At 47.7% G+C, this 9,276-nt stretch overlaps 1 protein-coding gene across 1 annotated transcript in view; it reads left to right on the top strand.

The window, feature by feature from the left end:
- The first annotated feature begins 2,695 nt into the window (after positions 1 to 2,695).
- ACAP3 (ArfGAP with coiled-coil, ankyrin repeat and PH domains 3) overlaps positions 2,696 to 9,276 on the top strand; it is a 33,431-nt gene continuing 26,850 nt past the window's right edge. The window contains exons 1-3 of the mRNA XM_010011079.1: positions 2,696 to 2,747; positions 6,345 to 6,464; positions 6,971 to 7,024. Of these exons, the coding sequence (XP_010009381.1) occupies positions 6,366 to 6,464; positions 6,971 to 7,024 (153 nt within the window). The 5' untranslated portion in view covers positions 2,696 to 2,747; positions 6,345 to 6,365. The remainder of the gene's footprint in view (positions 2,748 to 6,344; positions 6,465 to 6,970; positions 7,025 to 9,276) is intronic.

Below are 9,276 nucleotides of genomic sequence, written 5' to 3'. Positions count from 1 at the left end.
TGCACTATTCTTGGTGTTTCTGCTGTTATCATAGAAGATTATATGTGCTTGTAAACCTGCAGTGAGCAGTTCCCTCCCTTTGCACAAGGGAAACTGAGAGCCCTGCAACAGCAGCAAAGGCAGGCCCTGGGACTCTGCACTATTCCATGCTGGGGAGTTGTTGCCATGAATTCCACACAAACATGACCTACACACAAAGACTGGCTCTTACCATAAGTGGGTGCAGATTTAGTCTCCAGCCCTCTGCAGTTTTGAGGAACTGCTGGTGAGAAAGGTCATTCTGAACATGTATCATTTCTTCTTGTGTGCTTGCTCTGTCCTGGTTTTTTGCCAGCTTCCTTATGGATACAGGAGAAGGCCAGGGATCAAGCACACTCCTGTGCAGCCGTACTATATAACTGCAGTTTCAGAGAGCTCAGGGCTTGCTCTGTTCTGCTTTCTCAGGGTGGCTTTAGATGGAGGAAGTCTGAAGTTTGACCTCACCATGTTGTACATGGCAGGGAAAGGCTGCCTGGTTATCAAGGGAGGAAAAGCTGATGTGTGGGGCGAGGGCAGGTGTATCACACGTGCTTCCTTTAAAGTCCTCAGCAGGTGTACACTTCTTGTAAGTGCATGGCAGGAAGTAGAGGAGCCAGTTGTAGGCAGTAGTTGTGTTTTCTTGCATCTGGTACTTTTGAATGAAAGCAGATGCCAGGCTGTCTTCTAGGATATATAATGGTGATGAATAACTTAGGCTGTTTCCTCTGGATTTGATGTTCAGCTTATGTTAAGATGTAGGGAGTATTGTTTGCTGAGATGACATCAAGAGCGCTTGGATGAAGGGAGTAGAGACACATCCTTTCCTCACACAGGGTTTTGGTTCAGCTCCCATTGCTGCAGAACATTACAGCTCATTTAGGAAGAGCAGATCTACCCCTTTTCTTTGTTAAAAGAAACCAGATGAGGAAAGGGCAGCAGTGGAGTCACAAGTGGCTTGTAAATGGTCAGCATCCCCTTTCTGCCCTCCCTGGCCGGGAGCAGCATGGGCAAACCACAGGCTAGAAGGAATTTTTAGTGGGAAGGGATATCGATGGAGGAGACGCTCCTCTGCTTGTAAGTAATATCATCTGGGAGCAGGAGAGCAGTGGAAGGGGAGGACAGGAGTCTGAAGGAAAGTTCCAGCTCTTACATCATGGTTCTTGAATATGCTGCCAATTCAGATTCAACAAGATCCATGGGCTTGGAGGCCAATGCTGCATGAGGACAGACTCTTTCCTCTTTGCTCCATCCAAATTACACAGAACTATAACAAATGTTGGCTGTCTCAGCTCGCAGATGGGGACTGCACTCAGCTGTGTAAGCTGTTGTGCGTATTTCCCATTGAAGAATGCTTGGAATATGTGTTACTGAGTGTTCTGTGCTAATTTGGTTACGTGTAATCCTTATAAGGTACATACAAGTACGATGCTGCTGGCCTGAACCCCTCCTCAGCTTGGCAGAAAGTTAGATTTAGACCTCGGGGGCTTTCTTCTTAAGCCTGTCCTTCCTTCTCTTAGAAGCAGGTCCTGTAGTGAAGGCAGTCACTGTTTTCATCCTTCTCTAATTCACGGGGGACACCAAGAGCCTCAGAGACACACAGTTACTACACACTCTGATGGTTCCTTCAGAACTTCTGCTGTTCCCTTTGGTTTGTGGGTGTTCTACCCTTTTGCTGGGACAACAATACTGATTCATGTGGCTCTAAGTCACAGCTCTCCCCTCCTGTTCTTCCAGCTGGCACATGTTCAGAATGTGTAATATTTCAAGAACCAACCTTTTAAATTACAAGCCCACAGACTTAAGAAGCTCCTTGCAGGGAAATTTGGATTGCTTATCCTTGGTGTGTAAGGGTGGCATGAGGCTTACCACATATCCAGGTGTGTGGTTAAAGAAACATCTGTCCAAGTATAGGCATCATACAGCAGCAAGCAGCTCTGCAAGGGAATGCTCTCAGGTTTACAGTGCTTACTGTTGGACTCTGGCCTCCAAAACGTCATTCCATAGCACATGCCTCAATCTGGGAATGCCTTTTGCAAATGCCTGATGTCACGTTAATATTTCACTTTGTGAGGGAGGCCCCGTGACCGCTGCAGCTGGATTCTAATGGCCTCTTACTGTCACATCTGTCCAGTGACGTGGCAGGAAAACAGATCCAATGACCATGGAGATGATTTATCCCTATGCAGGCAGAGCCCACATGAGTGAAAGAGACTCATGGTGTTAAAGGACCAAGATGTGTTTCTGCTTGAGTGATGGCTCCTAAGGTTCAAAGGACATATCATTCACCATGTGGCTGCGCTTGAGGCACAGTTATAGCCTGGAAAGTGGGGTTTGGTGGTATCGAACAAGCAATTTGTGACTGATAGGAGTGGATGGCGAGGGTGTAGCAGTGAGTATTTCTGTATCACTTGGCATTACTACCAATTAACAACACTGCCTGCAGAATCTCTTTTCCCAGCCTTGTGGAATTCATTCCTGGTGAGGCATGATCCTTCTTCCGAGTTTACATAGCAGCAGGAAACTCCAAAGTGGGAAGTGTGAGCCCTCCCTCCTGTCTGCCACCAGCACACATACCTCAGTCCCTCTCATTTTTTCTCATGGGACTTCTGGCTTCTTTCCCAATTGTCATAAGCAATGGATTAATGATTCCTTGTTGCTGTTGTCATTGCAGGGCAACCATTGATGAAGTGGAAACAGATGTGGTGGAGATAGAGGCAAAGCTTGACAAGGTAAGATGGCACAGCTCAGTGCACAGGTTTGAAGAGGGGCTGATGAGTGCCTGCTTAGGAATAGGGCTCCACCAGTCACCTCTAAAACAAGAGCCCATCTCAGTCCGTCAGGAAACTAGTATGTAGTGTACAGGGCTTGTCAAGAGGACCATGACTCCCTCTACTGACAGGTCCTGCCAAGGCTCCTTTGTGACTGCCAAAGGATGCAGAACAAGAGGTCCGGGCGGGTTCCTAATGCTGAATGAAGGCCTTCTTGTTCTGGTCCTGGATCTCAGGGGACTGACACTGTTTCTCTTGCTGTGGCAAATTATTTTGGTGCTGTCTGATTCCCGTTTCCATCGTCTTGCTTGTGACATTAAGAAGCTCTGTTACATGTCTAGACAGCTCCAGCACCGCTGTGTCAGCTCAGGGATGTAAAGAGACCCTTGCAGGTAAACAAGGGTCCAGATCCAGGTTGATGGTGGTGGTTGCTCTCTGATGTTCAGCCAGGCTGTGCACCACAGCTGCAATCTGACACTGGAAATAGCCTCTCAGGGACCAGTTTGGCTGTTTTGCTTTTATGCTGGTGATTCTTTACATCCAGTTGGTAGTTTGGATCCAAGTCAAAGGCTTTATGATGGAAGGCAGCTTTTCCACCCCCACTTCTGCTGATGTCTGAGGCATCAGCCAAGTTGTTTCTGAACAAGAACAGATTAAATGAAGAAAAGGAGCCAGAGGAGCTGTGGGCTTTTTATCTGTGAGATTTCCCAAAGCTAGCAAGGGATAAAACTCCTGTGTCTGATGGAGAAATGGGCTTTGTTGAAGTCACAAGCCTTAGGCAAAGCTGTGTCCTATAAAACCTATTTACTAATCAAGCTGCTTGAAACAGTTATCTGCAGAAGCTAACTAGCGTCACTGGTGAAAGCTGCAGAGGGATTTGGGTTATCTGTTTTCCTCTAAGCTAAGGCTCTAAAGCCAAAGCATGGGGTGAAACTTGCTCTGATTCTACCACTAGTGCTGTCAGTGCCCACCATAGTTGGACAACTTGGTGTGTCAGGAACAACCCTGGAATGAGGAGGATGGGCTGGAAGTACAAGAACTGCTCAGGGCTTTCACCTTTTTGTTGTTCAGTGCTTTGTTGTGAATTGATTTGAGCTCCTTTGGGTGAGGACTGCATTAGAACAACAGCCTCATGCAGTTTTGCCTTCCTCTGAGAGTAGTTACGGAGTGATACTCTGGTAGGTGGCCTTTTCATTCTGTTTGCATGCATCGCTCCCCTGCCTGCTGCAGAGGTGACCAGTCACACAAAGTGCTGCCTCAGTCACTGTCAGCAAGAGGACATCAGCCCTGGGTCCTGGGTGAGGCTCTAGTTTGCATCTGAAGAGCCACTGAAGTTCAACTTAATTTTGCTGAGGGTAACTTTGGGCAAGAATCAATCACCCTCTTTCCTAATAAACCAGTATTTGATGGCCCAGCTCCTCTCCTTCAGCCTTTTGAGGGCTTGGTGTCACTGTTGTACAGAGGTACCCAAATAGCTGTCATGATTAGTTCTTACAGAGCAGCAAGCTGGCAAGGACTGAGTGTTTCTCTGCCTTTTACTCTGCCCCTGAGCACTTAGTTTATAAATGATAAGCCTTTTAACACCTCTTTAAGATAGAGGTAAAGGGCAGTGTAAGAGATTCATCCAAGGGAACACCAGAAACTGGGGCTTGTTTTGCTGTTTCAAAGAGAATTCCTTCATTCTGCCCTGTGCTCCATCTGCAAAGCCATCACTGCTCCCCTTGGGAGTGTGTTTGTGCTCAGTGGCCTTCAGCTACTAGTAACACAGCCTTGTCCAGGAGGGTGTGCACAGAGGCATGCTGGAAACCGCCACGTTGCAGAACAGGCTGGGTTTCCTTTCCACAGGATCTGTCCAAACCTCTAGTGTATGTCTGGGCTCCAGATGTGACAGGAACTGCATCTGTTTGCTTTTCTTCTCTGGGCTTGGATGGGAGAGTACAAATGTGCTAGCACCCGGTGTCAGATTGAGTGAACAGGAGAGGATGTGAGTGTGAAAGAGTGAGGACTGTGTATTCTGTGATACACAGATAAAGCATGTGACAATATATGTATTTATACATTCAGATATGTTCTTACAGAACTGCAGACAGAGGCAAGCCAGCTTGTTCTGCAATACATGCATAGAGATTAGACCCTCAAGCCTTGTGGCTGCATAAATAGAACAAGCAACAAGTCCCAAACCAGCACACCATGCTGCAGTGGGGCTTTGGTATTCAGCCAAACTGGAGAGCTGCTCATTCCCAGCCTGTAGGTGAGGCTGGTTGACAGGGCAAGATTTCTAAAGCCATTTGTCATAAGTAAGATTAATATCCCTAAAAACCTCCTGGATTTTGAGAATGGAAAACTTCAGTTCCAAGTGGTGCTCATTATCAGCAGTTAAAGTTTTTCATTTAAAAAGCCCAGAACAGTGATGATTTAAAAATAACCCAACAACCAAAAACTGGAATCATTTTGCTCAGTGATCAGCCATTCCTGATGCAAATCCCTTGGGCTTTTGGTTTATGGATTTATCTGAAGTTGTTTAACATAACCTTTTACAAGGAGCTTTGGCTGAAAGGAGATAGGCTAATAGCCAGGAATCCTGGCTAAGCTAGTGCTTCAGCCTTTACAGTGAGTTCCAGGCATGTTATAGCAGTTTGGTGTGGCTGGGAAGTCTGGGAATGTTCTCTGCAGCTGTTACATTGTCAGAAGTTAATAAAGGCTGTCTGAAGATGCAGCAAACTAACTTCAAACCGAGGAAGCCACCCCGTTGTGCTGCAAGCTCCAGGTAACTTCTCTGTACCAAGGCTGGTGATAAGATTCGGAGCATGTGTAGCTTGCTTGAAGTTGATGTTTCTCTGAACAAAGCTCTTCCCAGGTCCATCAGAAAGAGATACATGCTGAAAGTTTCCTTGGGCTGCAGAACTGTGGGAATTGATTCATGGTTATCTACAGTCTTGATGGTTTTCACTGGCTGCACTCAGCAGACACAGCTTAAACAGGCCTGGGCAGTTGGTTTAAGGAAAACATGATCCAAAACCATTAGGCTCCCCTTTATTCCAAGGTAAGAAGAACAAGACAAGTCTCCAGAAGTATATGGAACAGCCAGCTGGGCTCAGGGACTTGACAGTCCCAAAGAGCAGCATAGTCCCAGCAGGGAGATTCTGGACAGCCCATCACTTCCACCCAGCACCAAGGAGTCTTTACCTCTCTGCAGTCAATCTGTGTGATCAGGTTCCTTTTACTGCAGTCCTGGTGCCTCAGGATAGAATGAACAGGAGAATCCCACTGGAAAGAATAGGCTGTTCTGATTCATCTGTCCTCAGGGGTAGTCTGGGACTGTTACTCTTAAGTGACAAGTGAAGTGTTGACAGCATGACATGCCCTGGGAGCTGTGATTTGCATCCCTGTTGCTGCCACGTGCAGTAAGGGTCACCAGCGTAGCCACGCCAGGCACGTGAACTGCATCCTGTTCTAAAGGTCTTGGGCTGGGGTGGTGCTGCACATCAAAACCAACCTGGCTGCAGTTCAGTTTGGTGTGATCAGCTCCATGTGCACTCACCCCTCTCTCCTTTGCAGCTGGTGAAGCTATGCAGTGGGATGATTGAAGCAGGCAAAGCCTACATCACCACCAACAAGCACTTTGTCACCGGAGTCCGGGACTTGTCGCAGCAGTGCAAGAAGGATGAAATGATTTCGGTAAGTCATCCTGTGGGATGGAGTATGGCACACAGTGAGGCCTGGACAGTGTTAACTTCCTGATGCTGTGAATGGAGCAGATGTCCAAGACCCTTATATCGTTTAAGGAGCCATTTAGTATGAGATTTTATTTTTGGAGGACTATAGAGACCATCTGGTAACGCAATGCTGACAGGTCAGAGTGAGATTCGTTGTTTGCAGCAAGAACTGGACTTCTAAGAAGCTGCAGTGCTGGCAAGGCTGCTGGAATCTAGGTCAGTAAGCATCAGTGACTTAGGAATGTGGGTAACCAGCCTGAACGAGTGACAAGTGACATCTTGATTGCAGCACTGAGCTGGAGAGGACAGGGAGCCCATGGCTTCAGTGCCAGGCATTTTGAAACCCGTTCTTGCCAAACAGCACAGTGGCTCGTCGGTGTAATGAGGGTGTCTCTCAGCCACTGAACCCCTGGGAATGAAGGGCAGCTGCTTCTATTCACTGCCAGTTCTCTTCACCTCTCTTTGCAGGAGTGCCTCGACAAATTTGGAGACAGCCTGCAGGAAATGATTAACTACCACATGGTAAGATGCAGCTTCCTCTTGTCTTGTTGTGTGCTGATGGCAACCTTTCTCAAGGCACTGATTATGGTCTCCTGAGTTTGGCTTACCTGACACTGCACAAAGGTGGGGTCCACAAAGGAAGTGTCTTTCAGGTTCCAGTCCCTGCTCACTGCCTCGAGAGCGGCAAAGGGCTGGGAGTCATTGTTGCCTCTTGCAACAGGATTGAATTAGATGAGCTGTGACTCTATACTCACAGTGATCCATCCTGATGCATCATGTATGCTAGGAAATGGGATTTCCACGGGGTGCAGAGGAGGTACCACTGAGGGAAAGGGTATGTACTGCTACATGGGTGCCTTTTGGCTCATTTCAGGTCAGAGATATACAATGAATATGTAGAGGGATGAAGTTAGAGACCCCTTTATCAAAGGAAGAGGAGAGCTTACAAAACACGCTCCAGGTGCTTTGTTCCTTTTGATCAGAACAGGGTTTTGTAGTGAGGACAGACAGGTCCCGGGGAGCTCAGACAACTCAGGACCCTGGCTCTTAACAGCTTGCATGTATAACCATGTTGCTGCACATCCGGAATACTCTGAAGCTTGGCGTTCACGTTTTTGACATTAGGGTGCCAGCAAGGCTGTGAATGGATCAAACTGAAAGGGTTGCTTTGTTCAGTTGATGCAGGGAGCAGACTCAGTGCATTGTGTGCAGCTCCGTGGCTAAGGATAACACAGGACATATAAATGATACACTGAGATGAAAGGAGGGAAGTGTCCAGACAATGCCTATTCTCCTGAGCTGGCTTTATCTCACTAACAAAGCCCAAGAAGTTACAATCTGCCCTTTCTCCAACCCAACATCCAGCCATGACATCTGTAAACCTCATAGAAGAGGAAGGTGCTTCATGCTTGGTGGCTCCATGCCAGACCTGCAGTCTGAAGTCTGTAACTCAGCTGGAGCTTAAAGCACAAATGCTTTAAAGCTTCAGGGTGCCAGCACTGGCCTGACCCACTTTTATACCACAGTGCCCCTGTCTAAGTACGTTAGGCACGATGCTTGCTTTTGGGATGCAAGTTATTCACATGTACCTGGAGAAGAAGCTGCATCAAGTCCTTGTAATTATTTCATGAAGCAGGTGGGAAAGCTGTTTCCTAGTGGAAAATGACAGGGAAAATAGGTGTACATGCAGCTCTCCTAGGAGTTAGTATTTGGGAACAGCCAAACAGCAGTGGTGGTGGTGGGGAAGAGTGAACAAACCAGTGTGAGCATCAGAGAAAAAGGTGGGAAAGTCAAACCCTGGTTTCCTGATGCTGCTTAAATTCCCTCTGAAAACATAAGGCCTTTTGGCCAAGGAGCAGAAGAACCCCTGAGAAGCTGCCCCTTCCCTCCAGGGATCACATCACAGCAGCACTGATAGGGGCTGGGCTGAGCAGTGCGTGCAGCCCAGGCAGGAGGGAGCAGTCCCAGCCAGGAGCCTCTGGCCACAGGATGCTGTCGGCTGTGCAGCTTGCCTGGATCCCTGCTCTCTGCCAGAAGTGGCACTTCAGGGATTGCTCTTCCCTCAGCCAACTAATAAGCAGAAAGACCCTTCGCAGAGCTGTCAAATCCCCCCTGGAATAACCCTTCCCATGCACCCCACCCTCTACACTCCCCACTACATCTGGGACAGCATTTCCCTACCTCCAGCTGCATGCACAAGGGAAAACGTACTTAAATCCTCCCTCCCCCCAGCCTTTGGAGAGCACCCTCCTCCCTTGGTGCTCAGCAGCGTGAATCCCTCTCCAGGAAATGGCTTTGGAATGATGGCTGCTTCTTGAGCCCTTTCCGACGGCTCTTCAGTTAATGGAGTTATTTTTAGTGCCTTCTGCTGTCTCCTTTGTGTGTGCTGTGTGCGTGTGTGTGTATGTGTATCTTGGCTCACCCGTGTCTGAGGAGCTCAGCAATGAAACAGTTGTCAGTGCTTACTCTAGGAATGTGGCCAGGACAGTATGTACAACTGGAACAAGTTAAAAAGAAGGGAAAATATCCCCCAAAAAGCAGTCGCAAAAGCTTGTTCTGTGATTTTATTGCTAGAACAATGAATGTCTCGATTCTAGATCAGCAAAATCCAAGCATGAAACTGCTTGAATGTAGAAGATGGACACACTCAGCTCTGGAGCATTCCCACCTTAGAGTGCACAAGGAGGAAAAAGCATCAGAGCAACCTTAGAGGAGAGATGACAAAGACAAAGTTGTGTTCAGAAGAGCTGCCGTCAGTGTCCTGTGCCTTTTGT

This window comes from Nestor notabilis, unplaced genomic scaffold, assembly GCF_000696875.1.
Source record: "Nestor notabilis isolate BGI_N333 unplaced genomic scaffold, ASM69687v1 scaffold473, whole genome shotgun sequence".
Classification (NCBI taxonomy): domain Eukaryota; kingdom Metazoa; phylum Chordata; class Aves; order Psittaciformes; family Psittacidae; genus Nestor; species Nestor notabilis.
The sequence above is the reverse complement of the archived record's forward strand: the minus strand, read 5'-3'. Positions and strand labels throughout refer to the sequence as shown.